Below are 19,339 nucleotides of genomic sequence, written 5' to 3' on the forward strand. Positions count from 1 at the left end.
AGGTGATATTTGTTTTCATTCCCTAGTGTTTTTCCAATATTCTCTATAAAATGCACTGGTTGCTCCAAAAGTTCTGCATTCTTAATGTATATTTGAATTATTCATGACCATGACTGTACTCCCCTAAATCTTTTTACATTCCTTATGCTGACTATTTGGATGGGAAAACCGTTCAGATAAAAATAAGAACTGACCTGTACATTTTCCCTTTTCTCAACAGAAGTTTTAGAAAGTTTGAGAAAGTCTCGGGTTCACTTTTCTTTTTCTCAACATTTTTTTTCTTTTTAGTTAGACTTGAAATACTGTAAGGAAGTCTACTGAATATCAACACATTTTGAAAATAAAGGGGAAAGTGCCTTCATAAAAATTTTAAGGAATATGGACAGCACCAAAAACCAAAGGGAGAATGACAAAGATCAACATGAGTAAAGAAGGAGCAAGAGAAAATAGAGACTGAATAATAAATGGGAGTGGGAGAGAAAAATGGAAGAAGTGATAAGAAACTAAGAAAATGTTAAGTTTAGAGAAGCAGAAGCTGCATCTACTAGACAGAGACATCTTGCCCATCTTCCCACATTCAGAGAAGCACCCTAAAACTACTCCTTCAAAAATTCTTTAAAGACCAAAGAAAGACAAAGTCCTCCCTTTCCCAGCAAGCCACTGGCTCAGCAGGTTTCAATCTGCTCAACAGTAAAATGGCTGTTTCCGGACAAGCAACTACAGAGGCCTCTCTTCTAACAGGACCTATCCTTGACCAGCAAGTACCCATGGTGACATGATCACCCAAGCATACATGTAACAGGAGTGGGGAGGTGATCCCTCTCCTTGGATGTGTCCTGGCTGTGCCTTTATTGTTGGGGTGAGAAATCAGGATATCAAGTGGGCTTTGCTGTTCAACTGCCTACAAGTTCCCCAGTTTTATTTTCCATTTACAAAATGTGGTGTGATGGCATGCGTCCACAGCCACTGCACAGCAGAAAGCACTGTCTTTAAGCTCTTAAAACCAGAAACCAGAAAATAAATGTACAAGACACCACTGTGGGTAAAAAGATGAATTAAGGTTATATATTGAAACAGTTTACCCCCACCCCAAGCAAAGTTAATTAATTATTTTAAGTCCCTATGAAATTATTAATGCAGGGCAAGAAGATGGCCAGTACTACTGAGTTAATGATAATCTCTGAACTTTCTCATTAGCACAACACTTATAGACAGAGAACTATATGCTTCTTAGAATGATAGGTGAGAAACAGTACTTTTTCCGTGATTTCAGACAATTTAAGCACCCAGTACCTACTTATTTCATAACGATTTTTTAGTGCATTATGTTTGTGTACCTATTCCTACCACTTCCCCACTTTAGGAAGTGACATCTTTGGAAGCAGGCACCATGTATCCTTCATCTTCTTATTCCAAACACCTATGGTGCTAGACCGTAAGATCAGATGGCTGATTAAAGACAAAGAGACAGTAATCCTGGGGTGTGGCAGAAAGTGCCTTCCAGTTAGAAAACACCTCTGGAATCCCCGCGCTGCCACTTCCTAAAACACCACAGTCATTGTCTTCCTCATCTGCATTCGGAATGATCTACCTTGCCAGAGTTGTGAGTACTATACAGGATGTGCTTATCCAGTGTCTGTCTGAGCCTTGTCACTACAGGCACTTACAATGTTAACTGTCAAAAAATGATGGCACACAGACAGCCTTCAGGATGGAGCTGAAGTCCCATTCTTATGCATCTATGCTGCAGATATAATCTCTCTGGAATACTAGAAACCTCGAGATCTCTGGACACCAAGGGGATGTACCCTTATTATTCACAGATCTGGAGCTGTTAAGTGTCGGCTAGTGAGGTAGGACAAGGCAAAGCATCTTACCCAGGGTTCTGTAATCCCTTCTTCATTTTATTATTTATTTATAAGTTTACTTATAAAAGGAGTTTTTCATTTGTAGTGGTGATCAGTTTTCCCCTTTTTAAGCTGTAAAATTCTTCAGAAAAGACTAGTCTACTGCACTGACAGATGGGAGAATGCCTAGCATGTGGCAAGCATTGAATACTAGATAATAAGGAGTATCACTTGGAAGAACAGATAGCTAAGGAAGCATATATTTTTTTAAATAGCTTAGCTTGCCCTCCATTGTTGCATATCTGTTTCTCCAAAGGTCCTTTAAGAGAAAATACCCAGGAATGGCATGGCAGGTTATACATTATATAATGTATAATCATGCACTGTACCTACAATATTCATTGATTAACTAGCCAACATTTATTAAATTCCCACTATATATAACATAATGGAATAATCAAATATGGAGTTGAGATTATAATACACTAAAAATAATAGCTAAGTAAGGACATGCAGAGGGGCCAATGAGAACACATGATAGGGGCTTCTAAACCACAGATCTAATCTGTGCTTATAGAGCAAGAGTCTAGAATTACAACCCTAATTCAAAGCTCTTGCTACCCTGAACATTTTCCTAACCTTTTACCTAGATGAGCGGTTCTCAACTAGTGGCAATTTTGGCCCCTGTCCCAGCAGACATTTGGCAATGACTGGAGGCGTATTTTTTTGATTGTCAGAATGGGAGGGTGGTGGTGCTCCCGTCACCTACGTGCTAAAGAACAGGGATGCTGCTGACCATCCTACAATGCACAGCACAACAAAGAATTATCCGGCCCCAAGTAGCAATGGTGCTGACGCTGAGAAACCCTGCAAAAAGCTATTACAGATAAGTGAATTTATTCTGTGATGACTCATTGCCCATTCCCACTCCCTAGGACAGACTCAGGAAGCTTAAAAATCCTATTCAGGGAGGGCATATGACGTAATGAGCGCTGGGCATTATATAAGACCAATGAATCACAGACCAGTATCTCTGAAACCAGTAATATATGTTAGTTAACTGAATTAAAATAAAAAGTGTTTTCAAAAAAATTCTTCCAACTTCCGAGAGGTTGCTTGGATAAGAAATAATGAAAAAAAAAAATCCTAAACCCTATTTAAGAACTTCAAAAGCTCTGAGGAAGTCTCAGAGAATCTATCTAATACTGATATTTCTGGGAAGAATATTAAAGCAAATGTAAAAACTTAGAAGCCCCCCTGAATCCAGCACACAAACGCACATGAGTCCAGAAAATCCAACCCTCTAGGTGGGGCAAGAAAGCTTGAATTAAATTTCCAAGTGGCCCATGGGCTTAGTTGACTACCTTTTATGGGACCCAGTCATTTGTACAGTACCATGGAGATGTCTAAGGGGTTCTCCTGTACAATGCTGAAGAAGTAGACTCTGCCTTAGTGGCATTTATAGGTCCCTCTTTTGGAATGGAATTCAATAAAAAAAATAGCTCAGATTCAAATGTTACATTTAAGATACTGGAAGGGAAACTAGGCCCAGAGTAGATTTTACGTCTTCTCAGACATGTCTACCAACAGTAACATTTGTGAAATGTCACATTTATAGATATCATTATAATGGTAGGATTTATGCACTCATACTGTATGTCTCTCTATTTCCTGTGAGTGGGAAAGATTACCTGTGTAGGTGGTATCCATGTGTACCATGGTAAATTCTGTCTATAAAAAGAATTGCTTTTAGGGAAGACACATATGGCAAGTCCTAGAAAGAAAATTCTGACATTCTTTTTTGCCTCCAAGGGTTAGTTAAGCATTTTATATTTTTTCCCCTTTTTCCCTAGAATAATCACACAGTGACACCTGGAAAGAAGATGTGAGATGTGCTCTAGGCCAGTTCTGATCCCAGCTTCAGACGACATTCATCACGGACTTTTAGGTACAAATAAGGGCACTGAATGCCACGGAAGCTCCCCTACTGATTTGATGCAGCTGTCCTTCCTGGCTACCCTCAAGCAGATGTCATTCACAGAAAAATCTTAATTTTTTTTCATTGTTTTCTATTTCATCCTAATGTTCATTCTCCCAGGGTCATCAATGCTTCAGAGATAATCCCTGCCTGCTCATGTTCAAAATACACTTCTTTTCTAGGTGGCCCACTAGCCAATCCAAAAATCTTTATCAGTTAAGATGTTGAGATTTAAAAATGTCTTGATATGTTCCTCCATCCTAAGATATCTTTAATATTCTTAGGAGGGACTTTGGAGATGTATATCTGAATACATTTCTAAACGGTTTTAAAGTTACTATGATGGACAGATGAGGCAATGTCTCAGGGGCCAGATGTGTATCAGAAACAAACAGAATATGGGGGAGATACTATCACAGTATCTTTCAGGTGATCCTACACAAAGGATGTTCTACTAGTCCTGAAACAGGCTGATTAATCTGGCAACACTACTAACACAACACTTACAATTTTTTCTATCACTATTTGCCTATTCCTTCAAGCTATGCAAGAGCCTCTATTTATTTCTCTTTCATTAAACTCTGGGATTCTTGCTCTGTGGCCTGTCTCAAACACAGCTTCATCTAGTCTGGGATCCACCACCCTCTCTGTCCTTAATGATCACATCCTTAAAGGCCTCTGGAGAACTCTCCTGACATTGCCCCACCCAAACCCCTCACCTTTCCAATAACATATTGTTATTGGAATATGTTGTCTTATGTTCTGGGCAGAGTGAGACCTAAACACTCATCACATTTACCATGTTATATGGTAACTCACCTGCTTACCTGTCTGTCTCTTTCTCCCACTTGACTGTAGGTTTGTATACAGCATAGGACATGCCGTTTTCATCTTCGTACCTGCCCTGACTCTCAGTCTCCAGCACGCAGTACACATTCAATACATTCTTACACGGTGAATTAACAGTTTTGCCTACATGGCAGTTAACATTTCCTCCCACTTTGCTTTTTGACAGATTAAACTTTAACCCTTTATTTTTGCATGACTAAATGATTCTAAAGTGGTTACTAAATGGTTATAAATTACTCTGAAGTTAATACAGTATGTGACTTATACATTCCCTGTCATCCGTGTCGTCAAATGAGGACACACATCTATTCTACTTCCATTTACCTTATATTCCAGTGAGTATATTTAGGTCCGTTTCTCCAGTACTAAACAAAAGCCTTGGCATTTTAAAATTATCCCTGGGGGCACCTGGGTGGCTCAGTCAGTTAAGCATCCAACTCTTAATTTTAGGTTGGGTCATGATCTCAAGGTTGGGAGATCGAGGCCCACATCAGGCTCCACGCTCAGTGCCAAGTCTCCTTGTCCCTCTCCCTGTGCTCCTCCCTGCACTGGCACTTTTTCTCTCTCAAAAAATTAAATAATCTTAAAAAAAAACCAATAAATTATATTTGAATAATTTTACTCAATTATTGAATAACGTAAGGTTAACTCTATTAGAAGTTCCATCTAAGCCAACATGAGCAGAGCTATGAGTTTGGAAACCACAGGTCATGAGGTGTGTCAGCATGACAGACAAAGCAAATCCACGGAGGCAATTCTCCCACGGGATTCTCAGGAATGCTGAAGCACTTCTCCAAATCATGACCCTGTGCGCTCTGGAGGGTAATGTTCACTGCTCACTAGCTGTGTGAACGATGGCTCAGCCAGGGGCTCCCACTGTTCCTATAGATTCTTCAAGGCAGTGCAGAGGGAGGAAGGACCCCAGGGTAAGTCCTGTGATATTGGATCATCAGTTGTACAAATGAGCAAGAAAACCCATCAATGTAATGTTTCTTTTTCCAGACAGCTAGTTAGAGTTGATGCTGAGTATGGTGTCGGATTTTTATTTTCAAGCACCTGATCCTGAAGCTAATGCCTGAAGAAGTATGCATTTAATAACAGGGGGCTGGTGCCGATGCAAAAACATCACAACCCTGGGCGACTCGCCAGCATGCAGAGGCAGCAGCGTGATCACGTCTTTAAGAAGAGCGGTCTATTAAGATAAACATGGTGAGCCTCTTTTGATGAGGCCAAAGATGGCATTTTCTTCCCTGCACTTGCAAAGCAGAAAAAGAAGACAGTTTTGTTTCTTAATGAAGCTATGCTGGTAAACCTTCCTTTACCAAAGGGAAGCAATTTAGTGGAACCACTTACCCAGTAGCCATGCCCCAGTTTCACTGCATGGCCGTATAAACCATAAAAGTTAATAGCATGGCGGGAAATATCATTAATGCAATTTTATTATTGTACATTATTTTCTAAATTAAGTTCCAATTACTTCGTAGTTCAGAGAAAATACTGAATATACAGCAGTATACAGTTTGGGCTAGAAAAACTACCTAGGGGTTAGAATAAAATAAAAAAAGGGCACATGGTCATCTGCCTAGAGAATCATCAACTGAGGATAATATAAAGCTGCACTTTAATTCTAGTCCCAAAACTAACTCAGTGACTCATCTTAGGGAGTGTGATTCTCTATGATGTCAACAGAAAAGTACTCCTTTTTGGGAAGGTTCATTTATAGTCTTAGACATTGATAACAATTCCCCTCATAGTAACTTGGTTCTTCATGCAAAAAAAAAAAAAAAGAAAGAAAGTTGACAGCCCCAGGTAGAGCTGCAACCCTATTTGTTCATAAAAGACATTAATATTTCCTATGTCTGCCTAGCCCCTTCATGAAGATCTACCTGATTACTCCATCTGAGAGCTCTCTCTGCTTTAAATATGGAAGGTGTCTTCCTTTAGCACCTTCTGATCCTCTTTGTGCACTCTTTCCCGTTAACGGTGACTGCTTTAATATCTTCCCTTCCTTATTAGGACATAGGCAGAGATCCCTCCTAATTCACCACTCACATGGGGACACACAGACCGTCTATGAACTAGCTGAACAACCAAGATGTCATGCTTCCATCTCCGCTCTCCTCTGATTACGCAAGAGGGCACAGGCTCTCGTTAGCTTTTGGTTCCCTTGCAGAGGTAATGCAGGTATTGGCTGAGGTAATGCTTGCATACACTTACAACATGCTGGTTTCATACATAATATATTCATGTCATCTCCCTGCTTAACACCTTCCAATGGCTTCTCATTATACTAAAAATAAAATGCAAATCCCTTCCCTTTTCCTGCTTACTCTGTCTCCTGTGTGTCTGTTCGACATATTCCCCACCCCTCGTATCATCTCTCACTATGTTTTAGCAACCTTAGCCAACTTTCTGTTCCCCTAAATGGTCAGGTTTATCACCCACCACCTGAGGGTTATTTGCCGCTGCTCTGCCTGGAACACTGTCTTCATCTGCTGTTGCTGGTCTCTTCCCAGCCCTTCTGGTCTCTACCCAAATGCCACCTGCTAGCAGAGGCCTTCCCTTGCCACCCTACTGACTTCCTACCTTTCAAAGTCTAGCCCTTAACCTGCTTTCTTCTTTTTCTAGCACAATTGTTATTATCGGTAATTAGGCTATTTATTTCTTTGCTCATTTTTTTGCTTACTTTCCATTAGAATGCAAGTAACGAAGGAGTAGAGGATTTGTCCGATTCACATTTGTGTCATGGTACCTAGAATAGTGCCTGATACATAGAAACGTCTCAGTCATTATTTATTAAAGAAATTAATAAATGAATGAAGGAACATCAGAGTGTTTTAAGGATTCAGACTCATTAACTTATTGAAACAACAAAACCAAGGTGAATTAGCAACTCCACAATTGTTTTCTGAGCCACTGCCCATGACAATTTTCGGTATGTTTGTATTTTATGCTAAACAGCTCGCAGTTGCTCTCTCTCAAAGTATCACCGACATTATTTGATGACTAAAATCATGGTGATATTAACAGAGAAATGGTGTTAAATGTCAAGGAAGTTAAATTACAATTTTGGAAGCAAGGATCTCTGATTAGAGATAAATATAATCCTTCCTTGAGAAACACTTAAAAAAAAAAATCTCTAACCAGAATTATCTCATGGTCGACTCAGATAAGAATACTGTTTTCAGTTCTACAGATAGGTAGGTTCCTGGGAGTCTCTTAGGTAATGGTCTAGATTATCTTTATTCTTCAGTTGCCTCTCACACCAAGAAATAGGACACATTAATCTCATTGAAAGGTTGTTATTTATTAAGTATACTTTTAATTTTATTACTTTGAATTCTAGAATTTTATTTATTCCTTTATTTTTTGAAGATTTTATTTACTCATTTGAGAGAGAGAGAGAGACAGCATGAGTGGGCAAGGGGCAGAGAGAGAAGGAAAGGGACAGGCTGACTCCCCACTGAGTGCAGAGCCAGATAGGGAGTTTGATCCCAGGACCCCAAGATCACAACCCAAGCAGAAGTCAGACGCTTAACTAAGCCACCCTGGCACCCCAATTTCTAAAACTTAAATTTCCTTATTTGCATCTCCTGGGTTTCCATGACATCGGGAAGTACCACATAGAGTAATACAAATAAGTCATGCTTCCAGAAGATAATGCCCCTAATACTGCCCTGTATCTGAAGCTTGTGATCAAGCTTAGGACAATGTGTCACTGACAATTTGAGGTGGAATAAAGAATCTCTGAGGGAGGAATGCCTCGGCCACCCAATTTAAAAGCAAAGCTTGGGTAATCCATCCAAAATAGATTATGTTAAATCCCACATAAACATGGTAATTTCAGTGTGTACCCAACTTGTTCTTTCATTCCTATTTAGATCACCACATTCGCAGATAGAAAATAAAGTCATACATCTAACCCAGGAGGGCTTCCTGAATCTCTCAGAAGTAAACAAATTCTGATCTCTCAAAACAACTGAACACACTTGGGAAGAGCCCTTACCTGTCTTTCAATACCGCATCATCAATTCCTTTCCTACGAAGCAGATCTTTTGGCCCATAGGGCGTGTCTTTGCATTTAGAGTCTGTGTCACAGAGTAGGGTTTGCAGGAATGGGAAGAAGCCGGTACTAGGAAGGTTTCGAGGTGCAAGGTAACCTGAAATTAAAAAAACAAAACACAAAAATTACATCGCTATGGCATTTGCCTTGGATGGGAAGGAAGTGTAGTAACTGTTTTGTGAAATTACCTTCTGGATTATGACTGTCCGGGTCCACTAATGCATCAAAAGATGTAAAAATGACTGCTGCCTTACTAATTTCTTTTCCTGAAATTAGCTGCAAGAATGTCTGCTAGAGTGTTTTAAAAATAAATCACTGTATAACCATATGATAAAACACAATGCAGCTATTAAAGATGTTATCAAGTAATACAGAAAATATTTATAATATCTTGCCAATTAAAATGAGATCAGAAAACAGCATGACCCGAAAAGTTATAATCTTTAAGAAATATATAAATATATGTGTATTTAAAAATCTGGAACAGGGGTGCCAGGGTGGCTCAGTCAGGTAAGTGTCTGCCTTTGGCTTTGGTCATGATCTCAGGGTCCTGGGATGGAGCCCCACATCAGGCTCCTTGCTCAGTGGGGAGCCTGCTTCCTCCTCTCTTCCCTGCTCATGTTCTCTCTTGCTATCTCTCTCTCTCAGAATAAAACAAAACAAACTGAAAAACCTGGGGGGATTTCCTTGGAGATATATTTCTTTTCTTTTCTTTTTCCCCCCTGGAGATATATTTCACTTTATTTTTGTTTAACTATATAGTAACTACTTTTCCCCACAATGTACATGTCTTCTTTTGTTATCAAAGTCATTATAAATGCAGCTAGTCTTCCAGATACCAGGAAATATTTTTGGTCTCCTCAAAATTCAACATAATATAAATAGGATTAATTATCCTAGTCACACAATATTTTTTCCTACTTAAAAACCAGTAATAATGGAATAAATAAATTCTCCAAATTAAGATCACAGAAAACAAAAACTTCAAGAGTAAAAGGTTTTGTAAGCTTCACTGCAACATTTGCTTTGTAAAATATGATGGCATATACGTGTCAAGAAACAGGCAAACTGTAAAGCACAAACCTTTTTGCAATTAGGTCTAATATTAAAATACTAGGCTCCTCTTTATGGGAGAATATGGAGAGAGACAATGAACTTTTTTAAAAAGGCAGGTTTAGACACTGTAAGAGTAATTCCACACCAAAACTAAAAAGCAAAACCTTAACTTCCTCACGAATCTGTCAAAAAAGATGTCCATACAAGTCTGTTTTCATTATAACAAGAAAGAGGAAAGGTTAAACAACAAGAAAATACTAAGAGCAACAAGGTTGCATATGCATTAATATATAAGCAGGGAGAGTAACAGGTAGAAATTTGATCTAAGTAACTTAAATACAGCTCTACCTACAGAAAATTGGAAATAAAGGGGAAGGGGAAATAAGCAAGTTGGCCAGAAGTAAAGAGGGCAAAAAAGGAGAGAGGTTGGAAGATGTGTACTGTTGACTCTGAAGATGGAGGAAGGAGCCAGAAGACCAGGAAAGCAGGCAAACTCTAGATGCTAGGACAGGTAAGGACACAAATCCGCCTAGAGCCTCCGGAAGAAATGTAGCCCTGCGGATACCCTAACTTCTAACCCATTAAGACTAAATCTTAGACGTCTCATCTGCAGAAGGATAAAATAAGAAGTTGATGGGTTTTTAAACTGAAGGAGAGCTGACACACAGTACTAAATTAGATTCGGGGATACAACACAGCGATTCGACATTTATATACATTATGAAATGATCACCACAAGAAGTCCAGTCACCATCTGTCACCACACCAAGTTGTTGCAATATTGTTGACTATATTCCCTACATTGTACTTTACATCCCATGACCGACATTTTATAACTGGAATTTGTACTCTTAATCCCCTTCACCGATTGTACCCATCCCCCAACCCCACTGGCAGTTAACTGGTGGTGTTTGTAAGACACTAAGTTTGTGGTAATTTGTTAGAGGAGCCATAGGAAACTAATACATGAAATAAGACTGGTATGAATTAAAATTTTTGAAATTCAGAAGACATTGGAAAAACCTTAAATCCACCAAACTAACCACAACGACCTCCTAAGCTGCACCCCTTTCTGACACCAGAAAGACCAGCGTCTCTCCTAACATTTAACCCAGTGAAAACTTCACTGGGAAGTGGACCTTCACTGTTTTCACTGTAGTACAATTCCCTGAATGAGCTGGAAAGAGCAGTCAAATTGCCCGTTAACCTTTTGCATCACCCCTCTATCAAAATTCTGCCACAGTAGACGGCATACAGCAAGACCTTTACAACTCTGCAGGGAAATTTCACCACTAATGGTGATCTACCCTACCACACATCCCAACGGTAGCCGCTCTCCCAGAGTGTGGGTCTGCAAATGCTCTCATTCCTGTCTGACCTCAAACACATGCAGTGGGTCCTTTGAATGAAGAGCAGATAGCAGGAGAACGGAAGTGGATGACCCCTTTGCTGTAGGCCCTTTATTGCGGTGATGGAACAGCTGAGCCAAGCAGTGCTGGTTAACAACAACAGCTCATGGGAAGCTGTAACACAACAGGAAGAAAAGGGGAAAAAAGGGAAAAGACATCCTGGGAAGAAGATCTGAAAGGAGGTGGCACATGACATCCAGTTTTAGTTTCTCTGGCATTGATGACAAATCAGTTATTAGAGAGGCATTTGGAAGCGTTTAAATCCACAAGATTCCTCACTGCTATTACTACAGCTATGCCTACTTTATAAGAAAATTCATCGTAGAGTTGCTTTAAAAACTTTTTTAAAGTCCCTACAATGTTCAAAGTACAGACAGTTCATGCTTCACACGGATTTTCTGACAAGTGATATGTAACCTGTTACAATGGGTTCATGCAAACGAGGCACTGGCTTGGGTGTGTGCATTTATAGTAAACACCGTGCCAGGCACAGCATGGACTGCCCGTGTGATTTATTTTACCATCACCTTTTAACTAAGGACCATGCACTCATTAAGACAAGGAAGACTGTTGCAATAACAATCACTGATTTACTAAGCGTCCACCTACTCACTGTAACATGGAAGGCATGTGACATACACTTATGTCACATCCTTCTTTGATATCCGTAATACAGTTTCTCATACATAGCAACTTTCCACATCATCTGGAGATTCTCTAAAACTAACAAGTCAGAATTAAATATAATTCGACTTTATCTAGTGGTTTTCTTGTGCGGAAAAATGGATTTCTCCCCCCACCCCTCCCATCTTCTGCCCATCTCAGTTACGTGTATGCCAGGAAGTAACCACTCAGAGCAAGGGTAGAATCAAACCATCACAGGTTTTAAAGAGCTGCTGATTGTAAGTTGAACTCATTCTATTCTGAAGGTGTCTCTGGCACATTCAGGTTCCAAAATCATGTTTCTCTTTATATCTGTAAATGCTAGGATGCAGGAAAAAAGAGAAACATTTCTCTATCCCTCACAGGACTTCCGTGCAGCAAGCACTGAGCATGCAAATTAGAGCTAAAAACTGGTTGCCCAGATTCACAGCCAGAGCACAGATTTAAGGACAAAGGTAGAGGAAGATCATAACTATGCAAACCACAGCACTACGTGTAAGGAGAAAGAAAAACAGATCTTGGGGGCTTGGAATGGAGGCTAAGGCAAGATAAATTCCTTGGCTTCATGATTCCCAAAGGTCTTATACTCAGGACATTTATGACTATCTCCAGGAGAAAGAGAATCGAAGAACTTGCAATTCCACGGGGAAATTGGCACCAGAAGACTGGCATATCCTGAAAGTGAGGAGGGTGAGTAATAAGCAAGATCCCAATTCACCTGTGGTTTAGTTTCTTAGGGGCTCCATGCAGAGGCAGTGAAGTAGTCTGAGCAACCTCCCACGGGTGGGGAGAGGTTATTCTCATAAAAGGGACACAGTCAACATTACCTACATAATGTAACACTGACAGATTCCAACATTATTTCAGGGAGTTGAATCAAACCAAACTACAAAGCATTTTTAGGAATAGCCCACCAATTAGCTAAGCTTTTAACTAAATCAGATTCGGTTTTCATTGTTTTAAGAATGAAACTGGTGTTATAAAAAGATTCAGCTTAAGAATTAAAAAAATAGGGCGCCTGGGTGGCTCAGTGGGTTAAGCCACTGCCTTCGGCTCAGGTCATGATCTCAGGGTCCTGGGATCGAGGCCCGCATCAGGCTCTCTGCTCAGCAGGGAGCCTGCTTCCTCCTCTCTCTCTCTCTGCCTGCCTCCCTGCCTACTTGTGATCTCTGTCTGTCAAATAAATAAATAAAATCTTAAAAAAAAAAAGAATTAAAAAAATACTCTGTAAAGAATTGTGATATCAACCTACACATCTCTGTTAACCTAAAAGGGGGATCAGGTTTGGTTTTCCTTTCCCTTTCTTAAAATTCCTTCATCAGACAGTATTTGTGTGACATATGACATAATACAAAGGTTAGAGTACTAGTCCTCAAAGCACAGGTCCTAGACCAACAGCATCAGCACCACCCGGGAACTTACTAGAAATAAAAATGTGAGATCCCACCCCAGATCTACTTAATCAGAAACTCTGGGGAAGGGGATTAGGAATCTTTATTTTAACATGCCCTCCTGGTAATTCTGATGCACACTCAAGTTTGCCAACAACAGGATTAGACCACAAACTTTTGCAGGGGAGTCAGATAGTGAAACTTTATTAGCTGTGAGACTCAACTGTACCCATCACATTACTAAATATATGTAGTATGAAAGCAGCCGTAGATAGTGTGCCTATTAATGGGCCTGATTATTTTCCAATAAAATTTGATTTACAAAAAAGGCAACAGGCTAGCTTTGGCCTACAGGCTCTAGTTTGCTGACCCGTGGGGGGAATGACCTCTTGTATTTGTCCCTCTTCCTCTCCTATCTTGCTCACTTCTTATTTTCATAACTTCCCCATCCTTCTTGTTCTCTTCCTTCATCTATTTTACTTAATATCCCTTAATATCCCCTTTCTTCTATTTTCCAATCTTTTGTTCTTTCCTTTCCACTGACCACCCCCCTCTTTTGGCTCAATTTCCAATTCTTTTTTCTCTTTCTTCTGCTATTCCCTTCACCAACTCCCATACCTCTTTACTCACTGGTACAGCCAAGAATGCGTATTTCCCCCCAAATCTTCCTTTACTTCTGTCCCTTTTTCACCTCTACAGGAGGATTTTTGCCTCCTTCCATAATAAATTCAGGAGCCTGCTGCTCACTGGCACGATCCAAATGTTTTCTATTTACCGTATTATTAAAGAAAGAAATGGCACAGTCTTTTCAATCATGAAGTTGCTTCCATTTGACATCATTAGGCTGAGGAAGCATTCTGTAGGCTACCTTGGTGACCTTTGTAGATATTATAATAATGACAGATATTGGAGAACTTCCACTGTGTTTCTTTGTGTTTTCCTCAAGGCTGGTCAGAACCCAACCCAGATGATATTTTGTGTTTCCAGGTAAAAGGAATTTGGTCTTTGCCCCAGTAAAGAAATGAATGATGTACCTTGGAAGGAAATTCTTACTTTTTAAAAATATGAAGTTATTCATTTGGGGTGTTATAGTTTTCTTAACTTTTTAGATAAAGGGTCACATTAGCAGAATATGTTATCAGGCCTTCTGATCGATTAAATGGTAAGTCTCCTCATGAAACACCACGAAAATTTCTCATCATGACAAGAGTACAAAATGAGACAAGTGGATCTAGAAAATCACCTATAAAGAAATAACCAGATAAGAATAAAGAAAGTAGGGGGCACCTGGGTGGCTCAGTGGGTTAAAGCCTCTGCCTTTGACTCGGGTCATGATCCCAGGGTCCTGGGATCGAGCCCCGCATCAGGCTCTCTACTCAGCAGGGAGCCAGCTTCCTCCTATCTCTCTGCCTGCTTCTCTGACTACTTCTCTGCCTACTTGTGATCTCTGTCTGTCAAGTAAATAAACAAAATCTTTAAAAAAAAAAAAAGAATAAAGAAAGTATAAGAAGGGAAATGAATCTCAGAAGGATATTTGTAATAATCTAGTAAAGTCTTTTTATTCTTCTTACAGTTTTTCAGCAAATTTCATTCTCAATAACATCTTTAAAGATATAATTAAGAATATAAATGGCATAAACCTAGCCTTTTAAATCATTACCTGAAGTTATATCAGGAACCCATAGGGCTGTCCTTGTTCTTCACAGGCCCTTTCCATTTGGAGGAGAGAACGGATCCCTGAGGGGAGGTGTCCTGTTTCTTCACTCATCACTAGGTAAACTCAAATACGTTAGTGCTTCCTGATTCTAATCCCTCTGAATGTGGGTTTGCTTTTCTTTCTTTCTTTCTTTCTTCTTTTTTTTTTTTTTAAATCTTTGCAGACCAGAGAGACTTTAGCCTAGGGTATAATACTGGTATGACTTTGAATCTTCAGGTAAAGTCATGAGCTCAATAAAATTGTACTTCTTGAGAGACTAGATAAAGAATAAGCTACTCGAAAGAATGAAAAACCCTTACATAGTACTGAACACAATGCTTGGCACAGTGCTAGCAATTATTAACGATATGAATGAATGAATGAATGAACCCCTGAAGGTCACAGGAAGCCTGCATGATTTAGGATTTTAACATAATATCCACCTTTATCTTTATTATTTATAGCAAATTTTATCCCATATTACCATAAGTTCAATAGCTAACCATGGATACAGTAAGTTCAATTGATAGTAAGTACAATGGGTAATACTGCATTATATTTATGTGCCTTGTAAGAATGGGTAAATCAATACTGATAAAACCAGTAATACTTATTATAGGCCATTTAGGTCTCAGTTTCTTTAAAAATATAGTGAGTACACACTGACATCGATAATATCAGATACCGTAGAAATTACTATCCACAGAGAGAATCCCTCCATCCCCTATCTGTACAATGAATATTTACCAAACAGACACTGAGTATCTGGCCCTGAGGAAGGTGCTAAGTAAGGGTCATCCTTCAATTTTTTTAAAATAAGAAATATTTCATTTAAACATTAAAAAATTTATTTCTAGGTTATGCGTGTGTGTGAGAGAAAGACACAAAGAGATAGAGAAAGACACAGAGAGAGACCACCTACTTTCAAAGCTCATCACACTTTTATTATATAAGATGCATATAGAAGTCATTTGTTTTCCTAAATTATCAGAAATATTATGTACACAAGTAGTGTATGTTTGAAAATAAATGGCAAAACATTGGTAAGAAAAAAAAAAGTCCTGTTTTTTTCAAGAATTAAACAATGACCATTTCATACAAGCCCTAAGACCATCCTATAGGATAGGCAGGGCAATGGTGATGCCCATTTTGTAGACAACCTCAGAGAAATCAAGCAACTTGCTCAAAGTCACATGAAAAGTTAAGTGTCACAGATGGATCCAGAACTACGTAATACACGACAATAATGAAAACAACATTCTGTTCAGCTACATTTTCCTATATCGTGGAGTGAGCAGACTGAGAATTTGAAAAACAGGTACCATTCTGGTTTTGATGCTGATTCACTAAATTATCAGGGGTCAATTAACCTCCCCATGTCTCTATTTCCACATCTACCAAATGGAGGATAATGGGCCTTGCCACCTCACAGAGCACAAGGAAGATGAATCAGGTAACTTGTGTAAGGCACTGGGAAGACTGGAGAGGGAAGGCCGTGTGGAATCCGGAGTTCCCACTGCTCATCAGACTGCTGTTGCGTCACGTATGTCATTTACCACGCAGTGAGCAGGGCTGTGCCGCTCCACCTGGGCTCCCATCCCTGTGCCTTGAACCAATGACTGGTTAGGAGTATTGTTAGGAGTGCTTCTCTCCCTAGTAATTCATAATATGTACCTGTACCACCTGCTACAGTGCTTCAATTACTGCGTGCCCAGTAGGTGTGGCACCATGATACATTCTTCCTAATTCTCCCCAGGCAAGTCTTGCTCCATCATCAGGTGCTTTTCCCAGGTCAAGTCCTTTGGCAAAAAAGTAGACTGTTCCTGGCAGTGAGAGCTGCGGCAAGATGCTAGGTCCTATAAGCAGTGCGTAAGAAGGCCCTATACTCAAAAGGCTGGTATCTCTCTGTGCTGCAGAGACCCAAAACAGACCCTGGGTCATCTAAGATGGTGTCTCACATACTGGAATCTTCCCCACATTCCTCAGACTTGGCTCCAAGTATGGTAACCAACAGGTTTTTAAATGGAAGTTTCCTGGGGAAGATAAACTGGGGACTCAGGCTACAAAATTGCAGGTGCTGGGGCGCCTGGGTGGCTCAGTGGGTTACCTCTGCCTTTGGCTCAGGTCATGATCCCAGGGTCCTGGGATCGAGCCCCACATCGGGCTCTCTGCTCAATGGGGAGCCTGTATCACCCCTTCTCTCTGCCTGCCTCTCTGCCTGCCTGTGATCTCTGTCAAATAAATAAATAAAATCTTTTTTTTAAAAATTCAAAATTGCAGGTGCTACAGGAGGTGCGAAAAGATTCTTGCCCTTCTGATACATGTGGCGTATTACTATCATTATTTTTTAGGATAAAGGGCTGAGGCAGTTTAGACTCAGGACCTTGCTATCTCTTCAGATGTTGCCTCTTTGATCCTGAAGTGCACACTTGAGCTGATGGTCAGCCCAAAGGGCTCCATAACCCATCTTCCTTAGTTTCCAGAAGAGATGTGCCTCCTTCCTTTCTGAAGATTAAGGGGACCCTGTTGGGCGATAGGTTCCAAAGATCATGGCTTGATTTATTTTAAATTGTAAACAAAATGATGTGATTCAGGGCTAGGGGACGTAATTATAAAACGCACATGCCAGATAATAAACCCCCACATGGAGTGAATCTGGAGTTTAAAAAGACTCACTAATACTATTAAGGACATTTGCCCTTGGCGAGGAATCTGAGTTCCATGGCTCTTCTTAGGCGAGTGGGTTCCAACTGTTTTCTCAGGACTAACAGCAATCAACTGAAGCTTGTCTTTCAGTAACAAAGATTCACAATTGCCTTTTTAAAAATCTTCCTTGCCATGGCCATCTGCAAACAGAATCTTGTCAACTGTTTTATTTCCTTCCAAATCCGACGTTCCAAGAAAAACGAACCCTAGATTCTTCTTCCATTGTAGAACATTCCTCCTATAAAACTTAGTCTCTTAATTCTTCCTAGATACGGCTAACCAAGAAAGTGCCCCACAGCCGTTGGGCAGGGCTGACCCGAAGCTGGATCCACACTGATGTGTGGCTGGGCTGACGGCTAACACTGAGAGCCACTGCGCTGCACCCCTCCAGCCACAGACTCCCCTGAAAACTGCCCCATTCCACAGGTCCAGGGACATCTGTTAGCACGGAGTAAAGGGTGCAGGTACTTCCCCCATGCCACCACATTCCTCCGGAGTTGCCAGCGAAGTGCTGTGCTCATTATTACCCACAGGGATAGCACTCAGCTGTCTGGAGAGTGAACTCACAAAACCTGCAGGGGTGGGGGCGACAAACGGAAGGACTGATGCTTCTCCCACCAGGGCGGTGGTCTCCAGTGTGATGCTGCCGTTGGGGGAGCAGGGGGCTGGGGAGCATAAGCATTTCCATAAACCAGGCTCTGGGGCCAAATGAGTTTAGGAAACTAAGCTCTATCTTCTGTTCTGGGAAAGCCAGAATACATTTGCATATTAAAGATTCTGAGAAGTTTTTTCAGTAAAAAACCTGAATACCTTTAGTTAATTCCACATTTCCACAAATGTGAGTACAGAATATTAATTCTGTTTCTTTTTTTTTTTCTTTTTCTTCCTGTTTTTATTTAAGATTCCTGGGAATGAATATTCCATGGGGTGCCCTTTGGAAAACAGTGCCTTTACCTATGATCTCACATATTCCCAACTGAAAAGGAATCTGGAACTGGAAATTTTTTTTTTGCCCCCAGGGAGGAACTTTTAACATAAGGAAATATCTTGGCTTTCAGTCCTGATGTACTAGAACTTACTTGTAAACTGCCACGTCCCAACTCACTAACTTGGCTTAAATACAGTAATTCAAGAAGCACCTTACTATTTACTTGTGAAAATCCGTTAAAACCGGGCATCACTGTTTGTGGAAGTCCTTCAGCAAAACTTGTCTAAGACATTGCTTGGGGAAGGGAATTTCATTCCAGAAGGATTTGGGAAAGCTTATAAAAGTACACACTCTATCATGGGAAAAAATAAGGTAATGAAGAAATCAGAATGAGAGCAAACAAGTATAGGAAAGAATAAAGCCAATACAATAATAAGTGCCAAAGGTATGTGCTTTATTAAAAGTTGGCTGCAAATCTGAATCTGGGTGTCCTAAGGAACTACAGAAACAATCATCTAGCATGGCCCCAGATAAAACGGAATTAAATAAACGTATCAGGGGAGGTCCCGCTTTTCTCTCAGACTGAGAGAAATCATACCTTTTAGGCACCAAAAACTTCAATGGGTCTTAGCGTATTTGCTTCCACACAGAACAGGAGCACCATTGAAAGTGACTCACCATCCTAGTGACCCACTGCTAATGGGTCCTGTCCTGAAGTTGTTTGGGAGTTTGCCAGAAAAATGTCTCCTTCAA

The 19,339-nt window shown here is 40.2% G+C and overlaps 1 protein-coding gene across 3 annotated transcripts in view; it reads right to left on the reverse strand.

Annotated features, from left to right (window-relative positions):
* The window catches only part of ABCA12 (ATP binding cassette subfamily A member 12), a 217,092-nt gene that overhangs the window by 105,956 nt on the left and 91,797 nt on the right, over positions 1-19,339 (reverse strand). For all 3 annotated transcript variants that reach the window (XM_044241547.1, XM_044241546.1, XM_044241545.1), the window contains exon 4: positions 8,681-8,834. In XM_044241547.1, coding sequence (XP_044097482.1) covers positions 8,681-8,834 — 154 coding nt within the window. The remainder of the gene's footprint in view (positions 1-8,680; positions 8,835-19,339) is intronic.

Source organism: Neovison vison, chromosome 3, assembly GCF_020171115.1.
Source record: "Neovison vison isolate M4711 chromosome 3, ASM_NN_V1, whole genome shotgun sequence".
NCBI classification, from domain to species: Eukaryota; Metazoa; Chordata; class Mammalia; order Carnivora; family Mustelidae; genus Neogale; species Neogale vison.